This window comes from Xenopus laevis, chromosome 4S (genome assembly GCF_017654675.1).
Source record: "Xenopus laevis strain J_2021 chromosome 4S, Xenopus_laevis_v10.1, whole genome shotgun sequence".
NCBI classification, from domain to species: Eukaryota; Metazoa; Chordata; class Amphibia; order Anura; family Pipidae; genus Xenopus; species Xenopus laevis.
In genome coordinates, this window is record NC_054378.1 from 70771583 (window position 1) to 70788946 (window position 17364).

The 17364-nt window shown below is 38.3% G+C and overlaps 1 protein-coding gene across 2 annotated transcripts in view; it reads right to left on the bottom strand.

Moving 5' to 3' along the window:
* LOC108715559 (zinc finger SWIM domain-containing protein 5) overlaps positions 1-17364 on the bottom strand; it is a 48378-nt gene continuing 31014 nt past the window's right edge. For both annotated transcript variants that reach the window (XM_018260835.2, XM_018260836.2), the window contains 12 exons: positions 16296-16444; positions 13970-14120; positions 13346-13519; positions 12290-12466; positions 10987-11133; positions 10695-10832; positions 9333-9593; positions 8773-8908; positions 8368-8525; positions 7197-7360; positions 5910-5991; positions 1-5124 (listed from right to left, as the gene is read on the bottom strand). In XM_018260835.2, coding sequence (XP_018116324.1) covers positions 4262-5124; positions 5910-5991; positions 7197-7360; positions 8368-8525; positions 8773-8908; positions 9333-9593; positions 10695-10832; positions 10987-11133; positions 12290-12466; positions 13346-13519; positions 13970-14120; positions 16296-16444 — 2600 coding nt within the window. In that variant the 3' untranslated portion in view covers positions 1-4261. The remainder of the gene's footprint in view (positions 5125-5909; positions 5992-7196; positions 7361-8367; positions 8526-8772; positions 8909-9332; positions 9594-10694; positions 10833-10986; positions 11134-12289; positions 12467-13345; positions 13520-13969; positions 14121-16295; positions 16445-17364) is intronic.

Below are 17364 nucleotides of genomic sequence, written 5' to 3' on the forward strand. Positions count from 1 at the left end.
TATAATTATTGTGATTCACAATTTATTCATAAAAAAAGCACTGAAATTTTCAACACAATTCATATAAAATGGTGTCAGCAATACATAAATAGGGTTCATTTTCTTATTAATATTAACAAACATTAAGAGGCTGCACAAATAACAAAAGTACAAATTAAAACCAGTAAAAATAAAATAACAGATACAGGATACGTCTGTGGCAAGGAATACTGAGGAAAAGTGTGTGGTTTTTATCTTTATATGTGAAAGTAGTAGTACAAACAGAAAACTAAACCATTATAAAGTGGTCAGTGACGGCTGCAGTTCCCGGCCATAATCGGGGGCCCGGATTTGACCACTCTTTTACCTCCCTCCCAAAAACAAAATCAGTAAAGAAATGAGGACAAGGACAGGTAACTGGGAAATGGAGTGAGGAGAAAATAAATAGGTGGTGCAGAGAAGCTAATGACAGAGCATTCACAGGATATTGTTCACTTTGGGCTCACATTGCCTTGGCTCTCACTACACCTTGCTTATTGCTAAAACTCACAGTCCATATTAACTCATTCATAGCGAATGCTGAAATTAAAAAAAAAATGGCAGTGGGAAGGGAATTATGTACTGGCCAATGTATATATGCAAGGTCAGAAGAAATGCATCTCCAGTTGGCTTCAGCTCCAATCCAAGCCTGTCATTCAACATCCAGCGTTTGTTTCAAAAGAGACGATAATTAACAGGCTCCTAATTGGGGGGGGGGGGTGAAGTTCATTAGTTTTATTGCAATGGCCTCTAAAAATGTAAAGGAGCAAGTGTTGCAAAGCACTTCAGGTCACATGATCCAACATTAGATGGGGGGGGTTTGTTTGCAAACACAGTTTCTTGGCACAGTCCTGCTCACTTTTTCATGTTCGGGGTTATGCCCAGGGATAGCCAACAGTTCCTGAACTTATTGCCAGAGCTATCCTCATTGCACAGTACCTGACCAACTCCATCCTACCACCTGAGAAAGCTCACTGAAAAGCAAAGCATTTAAAGCACCACCTTGGCAAAGGCATTTAAGTTCACCTTAGCCCTGTGGAAAAGACAGAACCTTTATAAATAATTAGAACATTACATTTCATAAGTGACATATATTATTGTATTTACAGGTAGATAAATGCTTTGTTGTCACAATTTTCTTGTGTTAAGTGTTCCCTGAGATTGGATTGCAGTCTGTTCAGTGAGAATGCGGGAAACACTTCCCATCGTGACCAGATGGGGGCAGGATAATAAGTAAGGCGATCTTGAAATGCAACTAGAATTGATGACAGAGCCATGAACATACTGACAGTGATAGCAGTTTGATTTGATGATAAGGCTTCCCACAAGCTCCAGCCATAGCGCTACCTGGATGTACAGCAGCTTGCAGTTCCACTGTGACTGTGATCCAGAGAGACAGGCCTTGTTCAAATCAAAATGGGGAAATGATGAATTTAAGAGAATATGTCCCATAGATAGCACTAAAGCATGCTTTTTCCAGTTCCATAGATCTGCAGTGACTATGTGTGAATAGATCCTTTTGAATGGCTGTTTGCACATGAGATTACTACTTTGTTAATGCAAATTTACATTTGTCATTATTGTAATACAGGAAAATATCGAAATAACAATACAAAGTATAACGTCAGCCTGGCTTTACCTTGCCAAAGGACAAATCTTAAAGGCAAGTGGTTAATGGTTTGAACATTCTTCTGCTGATCCAGGCCATATGTTAGAACAATTATCAGGTTCATTATGATGCTACTAATGCACTCAGACAATCAGTCTGCTCTCATCTTGCAGCAGTAAGCTCTTGCTGTATCACCAAGTGATTGCACCGATCAGATATAATAGAAGAAGAGTTACTGGCAAATTTAGAGAGCAGATCTGGTTGAAATAATCCCAAACCATTGGCTGTGCCTTCCAATAAAATGAGACCAATCACAAGAGGCTTTCCTGACATCAGGCATAAGCCCACAGTTCAATTACTAACTGCGTGCCTCACACCAGTGTATACCATTTGTGTTGGTGATAAATTTGGCCATTTATCCACTAAGCCAGCAATAGGGTTGCCACCTGGCTGGTAATTTCCCCTAGCCAACAGGGCATAATAACACAATTATGAGCACCAGCCCTACTACATGAATTTCATATCGCCCACTTATCACTAAAGATTAGCATTCAGTCAATGCCTAACTAAAACAACTCAGATCTACATTTGGTCACACTCGAACATCAAAATCTAAAAAATGAGAGAGAACCTTTTCTAGGCTGCTAAACCGAAAAGTAAATCAATAAAAATTTAATAGGAACAATTTTTTCCTAGTATTGTGGCAGTCATGTAGTAAAATGACAGTTCTGAAAACAACAGATAAGCCCACTGAAACTAATACACCCATCTAATCTGGTCAGTGTGGATTTCACAGGATTTCATCCAATAAGGAATGTGTCGGTAAAATACATGTTTTTGCAAGCTAGCAGCAAAGTGATGTTTCCAAATTTTGGCTCTTGACCAGAAGCATGTCAATTTCTCTAAGCCGAATGCATTCTGCCTCTCTCAACTCTTTAAGAAGAGACGAATGTGTAGAAACTACAGACTTTGGTAAGGCTTTCCATAACGAAAAGAACTGAAGGGCACACAGTTGGCAGAAAATGAGAAGAAACGCAATTCTTGCCTCACAGTTGGCTTCTCATTAAAAAAAAAAAAAGCCAAACACTGCTATTTCATTGGGAGCTAACCACCTGACTGGCACATATCTAGGCAGGATTGTTTAACATGGATTTCCCTAGTTCAATATTTTCAGGGCAACAAAAGTTTTCTATATTCAATTGAACTTTCAAATGACATGGTTACAGTGACTATTTGTTGAACAAGTGTTTTCTTGGTGTTGACTAATTACGGTACCTAATGTTCTTGTTAACCTAGAGCTCATGGAATGTGGGAATTGAATTTCAATAGCAGAGAGAGCCACAGCTTTAACGTCTGTAATCCACATATCTAAAAATATGTTTGTGAAGATTCTCATTCATCAAGGTCATGGTATATCTACAGAAATAAGTCAAATCAACTGGACTTGCTGTGTTTTTTCCTTGAAGATGTTTCACCAGTCATCCAACTGACTTTCTCAATTCAGAATAACTTCTAAATCTTCCTTTGGAATGTTGCTCCAATCAGCATAATCTGTTTATCATAATCCAGAATGATATCATTAAATTAGGTGTTGATTATATAATACAATCAACACTTAATGACAGCACTGTGGATATGCTGATTGGAGCAACATTCTAGAGGATATATATTCTCGAAGGAAGATTTACAAGTTATTCTGAATTCTGTAGATATATCCAAAAATATTTTGCAGGAAATCCTATATGTAAACTTGAAAGAGTGAATTAGGTTATTCTGAACAATAAGTAGACTCACTGGGGTCTAGGTGCACATGCCCCCAGAACTTCAGCATAGGGAGAACCAAGTGATTCTTCCATAAAAGTACAAGCAGGAACTTAATATATGTTGTACATTTTTTTGTTATTGAAAAGGTTCCAACACCTGTACAGCATTTATTGACTATGGTCCTGATTGTGGCTGCTCATTTTATGCTACAATCACTTGGTGTACTACCTAAACTGAAGGAAATCCTATATGAACTTGGAGTGAATATATGTATTTTAGTGCTATCAATATGAATGAATGCTGGACCTTAATGCTCTGCATGCATCATTGCATGGCTTTCTTTACACCCTTCTGCTAGCAAATAACATTTTGCCAGAGAAGTTTGACAAACACAACAACCAGCAATGTTCTTCTACTACTTTAGGCTGCCAATATTACATAAAGTTATTGTTCAACAGGAACACCTATTAATGCCCTGACAGTTTAAGACAAAGATGTTTGTGGAAGTTACTTTAAGCTTCACAATGCTCATTTCTGCCCACCTAAGCATAACCAGCCCAAAAAGAGATAATTCTGTCAAGGTTGGTCCTATTACAAGATCCAATGTAAACAACCAACCCTGTAACAACTAATGACACATTTACCCCAAAATTTAAGGTAATTTAGAAGACCCTTCATCAGTTCCTCAGAAAATAATACAGTTTCACCAGAATGAAATGTAACATAAGTCTCATGCAGTCTGGGAGGCATCTTCTGATAGTCATGGCTCAGACTATTAAATATCAGGAGCAAGTAATCCAGGAGATCAGAAAGAGGGAATTTCACAGATGTTGTCTGGAAACGTACAAATGACAAGAATAGACTGGCGAGTTATCCAAAGCGCTCCCTTACCAACATCATAAGTTTCTTCTTTCCTTTATAGATTTGCTTCAGATTGTCTATGAACTGGGCAAACTGTAGCAAGCCATCTTGCCCTAGTAGGAAGGTCTCCCGAGCCTTGCTGAGGAACTCTATAAATTCCCCATAATGTCGAGGACTTATGTGTGTAAGGCGCGAGTGGGTGGTGTTAATGTAGGCTCCAACTGCCGCATCCAGCAATTGCCGCAGAGGTGGCTTGTCTGTTGACATTAACTTGCCAGAGTTCCGGCGGCCAGGAATTCCAGCCAGCCCTGGAGCAGTCAATGTACATCGGCGAAGAATATCTGAAAGCACCGTGGCACAATGCACACTTTTAACCACTAAAGGTACCAGTGCTGCCAGCTCATTCTTGCCAAGCGAGTGGCTGAGGGAACATGCCCACAAGACATCATTTATAGCTGGGTGTGTGTCCTGGTTGTATGCCAAGTTGAGATGACTCATGGCCAGGGAGCACAGCTTGAAAGCACGCAATGGGTAGCCACGATGCTCCATATAACGGGCAATTGTAAAGAGTTGGGAGTAAGTCATGCCTCCTGAAGCTGCATCCACAGCAATCTGATAGGCCGTCTCAAAGGCAGTGTGATCTTTTTCACAAAGAGTTAAAGCAGACAGAGCACAATTCTGTGGATCTTTCATTGCACATTGCAGGGCCAAAGTCCGTGCACAGCTTGCCAGCTCCTCACGCTGTGAATAGTCTAGACTGAGTCGCAGGACTGTGCTGTGAGAGGTGGCTGCTGCTGCAACAATACTTGTTGCTTCTGTTGGTGTGAACAGTGTGTACCAGCTCTGCAGGATGCTAACTAGTGCACGCACACCTGAAAAATTGAACAAATGTGGGCAATAAATATACAGTATATAAATATATACACACACACAGTAAATAATATAATATTAGCATGGATATCTCAAAGTACAGGTACGGGACATGTTATCCAGAATGCTCAGGACCTGGGGTTTTCCAGATAATGAATATTTCCATAACTTGGATCTTGATACCTTAAGTCTACTAAAAAAAATCTTGTAAACATTAAATAAACCCAATAAGCTGGTTTTGCTTCCAATAAGGATTAATTTCTTAGTTTGGATGAAGTACAAGGTACTGTTTTATTATTACAGAGAAAAAGGAAATCATGTTGAAAAATTTGACAAATAGATGCCTTGGAGATTTTTAGATCTAATCTAGCCAAGTTGTAGTTGATTTTTATTAATATTTGATTTTCTCAGGATATACTGATTTTTATTCTATCAGTTTCAACAACACGTCACATATATGTTGTTTTGACTATTTGTATGGTCTATGTGCTCTTTTTACCTGTCAAGATTAGCTTTTAAGACAAATTGTGACAAGGCTTAATTTTTATACAAACAAAAAGAAAGTTTTTTCAGTACAGAAAAAATTTGTTGATTTTAATGGAACACATTTTTAATGCAAGCCCTAGTTTATAGTTATGTTGTACACTTCTTTATAATTCCAGACTGCATCTTTTTATTTCAGATTATACTATCCTAATAAGGAAAATACTTGTATATATATTTAGTAACGTTACAGCCACTACATATTTAAAAGCAATCAGTGCATCAAAAAATTTAATTTACATACCAACTTCTGTGGCACAAGTCACAAGCCACCTCACCATCTCTCTCCGCCTCCAGTTTAGGGTGCTGAGAGTCATTCGCATGACCTTAAGTGAAAGAATATACATATGAGAAAAAAGAATAACAATTAAGCAGAAATAATTAGTGAACGTGAATGCTTTAGGAGAGCCTGGAATAATGAAAGCGATGTGCCTGTAAAAGACAACTTTCATGCCAATCTTTTGGAGAAGCAGGAAGAACTAATATTTCCATTGCAGGTGAAAAGTAAAGAAACTTCTCATACTGCAAAATAGCAAAGCAGGTAAGGAAACATTATATAAAAAGCAGATAAAAGTAAAGGAGCTTTGAGTCCTAGGGTTTGACAGATTTTCACACCCACACCCAAGTCAAAGGGGGGGTGGGGTCCAATTTAAATATTTTATTTGGGTCCCCTTACTGGTGACACCAAAATGAAGGCTGATCCGTGCCCCTCAATTCGTCTGTACTTACTGGCCCTCCGTTCACCTGGCTACACCTTATATAGGAGCAGTGACCAGCTCCATGTTGTAGCTCCCACCCTTTCCAGCTGTAGTCAGGTGATCCCACTGGTGTCTAATAAAAGGGCAGCCAAGTTTGGGAGTTTTACTTACAAAGCAGCAAGTTAGTTGCAGGTAAAACTTAGTCCCTGTGTAAAATGTATAATGAAGCAATAGAATTCTTAATGAATCAGATTCAATTTGAGCGTAGGACCAGAAACATAACTAGAGGGGGCGGGCCCTGGCGCAGGACACGCAGCCGGGCCTCCGCCCCCCTCCGTACACCCGGAACTGTCCGGGAATAAGCGGCGCGCAAACTGCCGGGGTGTGAGGGGGTGCAGGCCCTGGCCCGCTCGCACCCCCTGCTCCCCCGGTAGTTCCGCCACTGCGTAGAACTGGCCAGATATGGGATGACTTTGACGTAGTTGGCCAGCTTAAATATATCGCAATATATGGACAAACAATCCCTGTTTTCTTTAAAGGGTAAGGCATTTTTTAGTAGCTGTATGCACAAAATTTCAATGGCTTAAATATATTGATAACGTGGTGAGTGCAGAGGACTCTTGTATTTGTCTAAAATGGTCCATATTCAAATAGAAGCCAGTCTACAATACATAGACACAAACATACATTACATAGACACACACACACACACACACATTACATAGAGACACACATTCCCCTTTATTTGTAGCAGATTTTACTTTTTTTTTTTACTATTTAAATTAAAAAAAAAATGTAAAACGGTAGTATTCATTTCCTTGACAGCACTTTACCTGCAGTCCCAGTTCCAATGCTACATTCAGAAGTGTGGTGTCAGAGCTGGTGTCTGCAGGGGTAGCAATCTTAAAAGCATCCTGAGCCAGCTTAAAGATAAGTGAGGAAGAATGTATATTTCTTTGTATGGCCTCAAGCACAGTGCGCAGACGCAGCATGTCACCTAGAAGATATAGAAAAACCGGGAAACATCAGGCATACTATCCAAAAATAATAATAATGATAATAATAATAGAGATGCACCGAATCCAGGATTCGGTTCGGGATTCGGCCTTTTTCAGCAGGATTCGCTGAATCCTTCTGCCCAGCCAAACCAAATCCGAATTTGCATATGCAAATTAGTGGTGGGGAGGGAAGTCACGTTACTTTTTGTCACAAAACAAGGAAGTAAAAAAATATTTCTCCTTCCCACCCTAATTTGCATATGCAAACTAGGATTCGGTTCGGTATTCGGCCGAATCCAAAATAATGGATTTGGTGCATCCCTAAATAATAATAAAAGAAAAACAAAGCTACAAATTATAGTCAGGTGATCCAGTGGTCGCCAATAAAAAGGAAACCATGTTTGCAGATGACCCAAAACTAGGCAGCCCAATTAATTCCATCTAGGATGCAGCATCCTTGCAGCAGGATCTTGACAAACTGGCAATCTATGCAGCGAAGTGGCAAATGAGATTCAATGTTAATAAATGTAAAGTCATGCACCTGTAAAAATATTGAAGCCACTTATAACCTTAATGGGACTGCACTAGGCAAATCCATAAAGAAAAAGGACCTTGGAGTCCTTGTATGTAAAAAAAAATTTGGCTGTAGAAAGCAATGCCAGTCAGCACCATCAAGCATAAATAAGGTCTTGAGCTGTATTAAAAGGGGCATAGAGTGACGGCAGGAAGGGTGTATTCTTCCACTGTACAGAGCACTGGTAAGGCCCCATCTAGAATATGCCGTACCGTTTTGGTCTCCAGTGCTCAAAAAGGACATTATTGTATTAGAGAGGGTACAGAGTAGGGAAACTAAGCTGGTAAAAGTTATGGAAAATCTTAGCTATGAGGAATTCCGATTAGAAGAAATGAGGTTCTGTCTAAATATTTGGAAGGGATTTTTTACAGTGAGAGCTGTAAAGATGTATTATTGGCACCTAAGGGCTGTATCAGAGAATGCCTCTCTTACCTTTTGCAGCAGTCAGCATGGTAGAAGCTAGCTCACACTGCTGTGATTCTAAATGGCCAAGTGTGAACCAGCGGGGGTACCGGCTTGGCACTACAGACACAATATGATGAGGATGGGATACGTCCACAGAAGGAGCACTGCTTTCCAACACTGGAAGTCTAAAACAAGATGACACACATCAAACATCAGTATATAATATATATATTAGGTACCTAATGATTAATAAAGTGAATATCTATGTTCCTTCTCTCATTAATGAGATAAGAGGCATACACAGCAGATTTCTTTTTAAACATTCAATAGGCAGACAAGATAGACCACATGCTTTGTTTTTCCTGTCTCCAAATCTGTAGGCACTGTTTAAGTGAATGAAATAACTTTTATTCTAATAAATCACATACATACCTCATTGCTCTGAGTGACAATTTATAGGCCAGATCCGAATCATGTGGCAACAGCGCAGTGAATAAGTATTTGGCAAAGGTATGCATAGGCACGCTCTCTCTATGTATCACCTCCCCAAGACCACTGAATGGGCCTCCTGAAATGCATTGGGAAAATATATAAACAAACAAACAAATATTTCTGTATCAGCAACCAATATCTCCCGATTCATTTATCTATGCCCAATCAATTTGTACTAAACATTATTTCAGACGACTGCAGATATTTACATACAATAATACTTATTTGTAATCTCTTCTGAATTTTCAATGGAAATATAGCGCATAGTTTTTTTTGCATATAGGGGCATGTCCAGCATAATTATACCTGCACAATCCTTTAAAGTTTATTCGCTATTAAACTGTATCTTACAAGGCTAAAAGCTTCCTATATCCCTCTTATATAAAATCTACTGTTGCAGCTTATAATATCTGTAATATATGAACATTCTGATAATATTCTCTTTTTGTACCATCAGCAAAAACAACAACAAAAAGACCCCCAGAATTGTTAAAATTTACCTTCAAGCAACAGGATGCATTGCTTGCGGAGTGTCTGTACAAGTATGGCATCCAGTTCCAGTTCCTGAAGTCGTCCAATGATTTGCTCCTCATTACGACACACTTTATCCTGAGCATACAGACCTTCAGGCATGAGTCTTTGCTGGCCCATGCCCATGAGGGCTACTTCCAGTGCCAAGGACAAATACGATTCACCACTTTCAACTGAGCCATTTTGTACACATATATGCTGATAGACTGGCCGCCGGGACTCACTGCTATCTGTAGAGCAAAAGGAAGCAATAAAATGTCAGCCCACAAAAGCAATAAAAAATTGTAAATCCGGTAGATTTTGTCCTTGAAACAGTTCTTAGTGCCAAGACTTTTTAATCAAACTACTTAATCAACATTTCTGTGAGACATCAATATCTGGACTGTAAAGTACAAATACAAACATGCTATATATTTGCTTTATCCAAGTAGCAATGGATTCTATTTAATCCTGTCAATCGCTTTTAGAAAAGAAACACCGGGAGAAAAGGAAAAAATATTTCAGACTATAAATGCATTTGTAAGTTTTCATCACAATGGATATCTGGAGTAATAGATAATAGATTATCCAAGGACAGTTTTTAAATGAAAGTTTTATAAATGGGAACAAAGTGGCTTTTCAGACAGATTAGGGGACCTGAAATTCCAACTAAACAGTAAGCATTGTCAAATGTAGTCAAGTCCATTTCTAGACCTATCCAGCAATTAACATTGTTTTCAATTACTGAAAACTTTTAGAAAAATTCTATTAACAGTATAAAGCCAAAGCTGCACCATCATTTCTTCAACAATCCTTCGGTAACAAAGGGAATACCCTTGCCTGTGCTTGCTGCCCCTCACTAACACACTGCATGCTGGGAGAAAGCACAATAAGACTGGAAGTGCCGCAAAGTAAAAAATGTAGCAGATTCCCATTAAAGCCAAAACACAGATTTAATGTGATGCACTGAATCCTGTATATTAAGAATACACACACACAGCCGTTTTTCTTATCAAAATGTGCCTTTTACTCGCATCATAGAGACCAATGAATCTTATAGTCAGAGCAAATGAGCTGTGCATTTTATGAAGCTAAATGGGTGTCATACACTGGTCATACACTGATCTGACGTTACAGTGGTATTGCTTCCTCTCAAAGCAAAGTGCCAATGATCAGGCATAAAGCTTTTATAGAGTGCTAATGGACAGCAGCAGGTAGACTGTGAATGATTAGCATGTCATTTACTCCATTTGACTGTGCAAAAAACAGTAATATTAAAATAAATATAAAAACAACTACACTGACAAAATACTATGAGACTAGTCATGGACCAATAAGTGAAGGCATCTTACCTATAACTTCCATTGCATTGTCTTCATCAGACAAGCATGCTTCTGTAAGAGTAGTAAATAAGCAGCCAATAGGATCAAGTGGGTGTCCCACCCATCCCTCCAGATTGGTTATTGTGGTGGAATTTCTCTGTATCAGTTCTATGAGAATAAATTAGTATTATAAGATGAAACTAAGAAACATCTGAAAACAGCTTGAAAATGTAAAGTTGTTGCTTCATTAATAAGTCAATATTTAACATAGTTTAAAGTAAACTATTTTCTTCAGTCTCAGTGGATGAGTTGCACACCCTACCTTTTTTCTGTTGCTTGTAAATTTCCAGTTGTCGCTGTTGTTGCAATCTTAGGGTGTTTATAATGGCAACTGCCAAGCGTAAAGCCTCTTTGGGGTAACCATGGGATCTCAGGGCATCCACTCGGGCACATGCTGTAGGAACATGCTCTAAATAAAGGAAAAAGAAATATAGGACAAAAGTGCCAGAGGTATACATTGGATGCTGATCCAACCAAATCTACAACAAATAAGCCCTTGTATAGACCAAAAGTAAATCCCTCAACGATCAATATCTGAATGGGTCAGTAATATTAGGGCTTAATGCTAACTGTGCCAGGCAGAGAACACTATTATCCAAAAATTGCATTACATAGTGGAAGTCTGTTTAGAGAATATCACTGCCCTGCTTGTTTTGTAAACCATATTATTCTTAACAGTCATCTAAAAGACAAGATGCAGTTCACATTGAACTATATACTGTAAATACATTATACAAATCCTTAAAAAAAAAAAACACCTTTTGATTAAATCAAACAAATTTTACTCTGTGCCAATCGCATTTTCAGCTTTCCATGCAGCTCTGGATCACATTTATAGCAACTGTGCAGGTACTGTACTCATTGCTCATATAAGGATTTTGTAAACATATATGGTTAGAAGCCTAGCACTGGGACTCTGGGTTTGATTACATACAATCTGCATGAAGTTCATATGTTCTACTGTACTTGTGGGTTTTACTCCCACACTCCCATACAAATCAAATCATACAGGTAGGTTAACTGGTTTCTGATAAAACTGGCCCTAGTGCAAATGTGATAGGGACCTTAGATTTTAACTTCTCTGGGGGAGCAACCTTGTAAAATTCTGTGGAATATGTCACTATATAAATAAGGATAATAATGTACCATTGTAAAAATGCACAATTACACTTTAAGATAGTTGCATTAAAAAGGGAAGAAATAAGCAGAGAAATTTGGGTTAATTCTTAAACACGGCTGCAGTAACGCAAGTAAAGATACATAGACACCATTCACTAACATACAGTTATGCAGCAAATTAACAAAAAGCATTTCATTATAGCAGGTTATAAACACTGCTCACTTAAGGGCAATGTACAATATACAGACCAGCAAACATTAGCAAGACACTATACTCTCACTTTGTAATGTTATGACATCTATTCTATTTGTCACTATTTAATGTTATGACAATTGTTCTATTGTGAAGCTGTCACGGAAATGATGAAATGGTAGATGAATCAGGCATTTTATAACAAGATGTCCTTTTAACAAGGATTTACTTAGACTGAAATATTTACACTTACCTAACCAGAGGGGTTGGCCCTGAGCATTGAAGAGTAAGCTCTCTCCATCTCTTTGGAAGGAAGGTGACATATAGAAGTCACTACTTATAATTCTCTGCAAGTGGCTATCTTGCCAGTGCAGGTCACAACCTTCAATAGCCCGGGTAAATACTGTTCTTCTGGGTCTTACTAAAGAATCTAAAGAAAGGAAATAAAAATGTTTGCTGGAGCATTTCAGTTTGGATAATTCTTTTTGAAAAATTACATTTATTGGAGACCCTTTCAGTGCAAAATCTGCCATTATAAATGGATCATTTTTTTCAGTTTAAGATCATTTTTGAAAAATAATTTGCTTATGGAGCAGAACTCCATAATCCTGGCTCAGTAGGGAGGTAGACACAGTTTTAATCAACCTCCTGTCCTCTTAAGAGGAGCATTGCAAGTAGGACAATCAGGACAAGTGCACCTAACAAAGCCTCAAACACTGATTTATACTGCTCATCATATGAAGAGGAAAAAGATGGCATGGGTCAAACAAAAGTCCTCTGCAGGCTTATTGAGCAGAACAAATCTGTCCTTCCCTGATTTTAGCAAAGCGATCATTCACACATACACTAAACAGATAATCCTGAACAAAATCATATTCAGTGTTTGTGTAATATTTAATTAAGTCACCTTTTTCCAGCAATAAAGGTTTGAATTATTTCGGGGTAAATGTCTACCAATTTTATTTAAACATTAAGGCAATCATGGACAGGCAGTTTTCAAACACATAATGCCAAAATGCACAAAACCAACTTCTACTGCCCTCAAACAGCTGTCTGAAAGTTTTGCAGTGGGCAATGGAGTGCAACTGTCTGTCATTCTGGAATAGTATGTTTGGGCTAGTAAAACTGAATAAAAATGTCCATGTGCAATTGCTCTTGGTTAATACATATTCATGACCTTCAACATTACTTTACTTCTTTTTTTTTTTTTAAATACACTTTCTAAAAAATATTTTATTATCCTTGATACTGCACCAACATGCTGTCCAGAGACTAAAATTGTTGAGCTAGATTTTCTGCAAGAACTTACCGTGACCGTTATTTTGTGGTAAAGCATTGGTAATGTTAGGGAGGTCATTGCTATAGTTTCCGTCTTCTAAGGGGCAGACATCCATGTCATGCCACTTTCGCAGTTGCCGAAGCCAGCAGGCTTTTTCATCTGGTTTGCAGTGAGGATTCAGAACAATGCAAACCCAAAGGGCCCCTAAGTCAGAAAACAGCAAAATAAATGTACTGATTGTATAACAAGGCTGACAGACAGACATTTGCCTTAGCTAGAAAACATTAAAGTTAGAAGCACAATCATATATGCATTCACCAGAAAGACTGCATCATGTACAAAATTGTGTCTACACACAAATTATGCACATTTTTCTCATGCATCTGCATTAACTTAAATGGCCTTGTATAACTTTTTAAATCTATAAAGCTTGAGAATTACCGTACAAGGCGCATAACAAACATAACATTTTATTTTTGTGTATATTTATCAAGTAAAATACTGCTGTGCTATAAAAACCATCACAAAGGTCAAGGAATGCATGATTTCTTTGGCATTTCATCCTAAGCTTTTATTAATTCTGACCTTTTAATTATTAAGTGGACTACGGTGCTGTAAATGAACAACCTGGGGTACAAGCAAATAATTTGTTACCTAGCTCATCCCAAAGCTGCCTGCACTTATCAGTCATTCCTGTACCCTGCTGCCTCCAGAGGGCTAGCCGAGGGTCAGCCATGAACTGTTCAGTGATCAATGTCAGCATTCGTGCACCATTGGAATCCCTCATACGGAGCATTTCTCTAACCTAAGAGGGAGAGAATAATAGGTACACTGTCAATCTGTAAATTCTGCTTTATTGTAAAAAGATTTATTAAGGAAAATACAAGTAACACATTTTTATACAGGTATAGGATTCTTTATCCAGAAAGCTCCGAACTGCTGAAAGGCCATTTCCCATAGACTCTATTTTAAGCAAATGATTCTAATACAGGTATGGGACCTATTATGCCGAATAGTCCGGAGCTGGGACTTTCCGGATTACGTGTCTTTCTATAGTTTGGATCTTCACACCCAAGGACTACTAGAAAATAATGTAAACATTAAATAAACCCAATAGGCTGGTTTTGCCTCCAATAAGGATTAATTATATCTTAGTTTGGACCATGTACAAGCTACTGTTTATTAAAAAAAAAGAAAATTTTTTAAAAATTTTGATTATTCAATTATAATGGGGTCTATGGATGACAGCCTTATCATAATTCAAAACTTTTCAGATAACCGGTTTCCGGATAACTGATCTCATACATGTATCTGAAAATTATTTACTTATTCACTGTAATAATACAACAGTCCCTTGTACTTTAACCAAACTAAGCTGCACAGTCCTGTTGAGTTTATTTAATGCTTAAATGATTTTTAGACTTTGGGTGTGGTGATCCAAATTATAGAAAGAACACCTGATCTGAAAACCCCCAGGTCCCAAGCATTTCATATAACAGATCCCATAGCTGCATTTTAAAAAATCCAAATCTTCACACAGAATGAGAACAGGTGAAAGCACACAAATCTATTTTTAAACAATTGGGTTTAAAGGAGAATTTAAGCTTACTTAAAGGGATACTGTCATGGGGAAAAAAAAAATTTCCAAAATGAATCAGTTAATAGTGCTGCTCCAGCAGAATTCTGCACTGAAATCCATTTCTCAAAAGAGCAAACAGATTTTTTTTATATTCAATTTTGAAATCTGACATGGGGCTAGACATTTTGTCAATTTCCCAGCTGCCCCCAGTCATGTGACTTGTGCTCCGATAAACTTCAATCACTCTTTACTGCAAGTTGGAGTGATATCACCCCCCTCCCTTCCCCCCCCCAGTAGCCAAACAAAAGAACAATGGGAAGGTAACCAGATAGCAGCTCCCTAACACAAGATAAGAGCTGCCTGGTAGATCTAAGAACAACACTCAATAGTAAAAACCCATGTCTCACCGAGACACATTCAGTTACATTGAGAAGGAAAAATAGCAGCCTGCCAAAAAGCATTTCTCTCCTAAAGTGCAGGCACCAGTCACATGACCAGGGGCAGCTGGGAAATTGACTAAATGTCTAGCCCCATGTCAGATTTCAAAATTGAATATAAAAAAATCGGTTTGCTCTTTTGAGAAATTTCAGTGCAGAATTCTTCTGGAGCAGCACTATTAACTGATGTGTTTTGAAAAAAACATGTTTTCCCTTTAAAGATGTTGTTCATTATGTTTTGAGCTTCTACCAGCCCAAGCGAATCAAAGCCCTTTAGCAGGAGAGATCTGTGCCTCCAAAGATGACCCAGTAGCACAACATCTGATAAACTGCACATGCTCTATGCTGCTGTCAGTTACTGAGCTTTGAGACTCAAAATATACAGTACACATAGAATATACATGTCACAATGTAAGGCTGATTAGTAATTAAACAGATAACTACATCGCAGCACAGAAACCAGTGCAACTAGAATCAGAATTTAATAATCAGCCATGTAGCATCAGCTTATATTAAAGGCCAATTTTCTGCTTGATCATTTGCGATGACCCCTAAACTTAGCTTTTCAACAGCTGCTCAGAGCCCCCTGAGCATGTGAGTGTCGCAAACACTTTCCAAGATGGTGATCCCTGTGACAAGTTGAAGTTCTGGATCATTGCTGCTATAGAGAAGCTGAAACTTTAGGCTGGTATATATACAAAATGGCATTTTTAGCCATTAATTTTTAGGGTTTAGTTCTCCTTTAAGTAATGCATTTTACTAGTAGATAGCAGTTTCATTACTTGTATAGAGATATCACAACAACAATGTCCCCTAAAAAATACAAACAACAATACCCCACAACCTTTTACTTTCCATCTTTTGAGAAAATTGGATTTCAAATAAATATTTTAAGGACAAGGGGGCAACAAAAATAGTCCCCACAGTAATACCTGGTTTTATAAACCATTGAAAACCAAAGTACCTTGGCAAACATGGAATTGAGCTGTTTCCCAGAACTGTAGTAGCCTCCCTGAGAGAGGAAGAGCTTCACCTGCTCCCTGACTTGCTCTTCATCCAAATGCCAACAGTTCTCATCATTAATGCTTGCGCCAGCTGTTGGATCAGGGGCACCTAAAAGAAAAGGCAAGAGTCGAGATTATAGTCGATATTAACTAAAACTGGCAAAAGAGATTAACAGTTAAAAACAGAACAGCTGTGACACCCTCAGTGTGAACATTGCTTGCCAAATAAAAATTAACTACAGATGCAGCATTTTTAATAGATGGCTATAATGCAAGGAATTTACACGAAATTAGCACAATCATCAAGAAAAATTATGCTTGCCCTCATCAAACATTGGTTATGGTATGGCCAAAATGGGGATTTCAGAACCACAAAACAAATCTTCTACCATAACAACAAAAATCAAACGGCTGTACAGGTCTTTTTCTATTCTTAAAGGGATACTGTCGTGGGAAAACATGTTTTTGACAAAATGCATCAGTTAATAGTGCTGCTCCAGCAGAATCCTGCATTGAAATTCATTTTTCAAAAGAGCAAATTTTTTTTTTATAATTTAATTTTGAAATTTGCTGTGCGGCTAGACATTTTGACATTTCCCAGGTGCCCTCAGATCATGTGACTTGTGCTCTGATAAACTTCAGGCACACTTTACTGCTGTACGGCAAGTTGGAGTGATATCACCCCCCCTACCAGCTGCTGTAATGGAAACAGAGCCTTGTCTGGTCAGCCTGTCAGTTGAACAATAGGCAGGTATCAAGATAACTACTTCTTCAGAAGGATTCTGCTGACTGGACTGGGAGGAGCTCTGTGTCTGCCTGCTGTTACCAGTGCTTTGCTCCACAGCCTTGGACGGAATTGACTTATACAGTACCTTACTGTACTTGCTATGGGGCACTAAAACACTATTTTCAGTGTGTAATAATAGCATGCAATATGCACTGTCGTAACTTTCTCTGTCTAACACTAAGGTGGTCCAGTCTGAAGGTCAGTTAGGGGGAAATGTGGGGTGAGTGCTTATTTGTACCCTG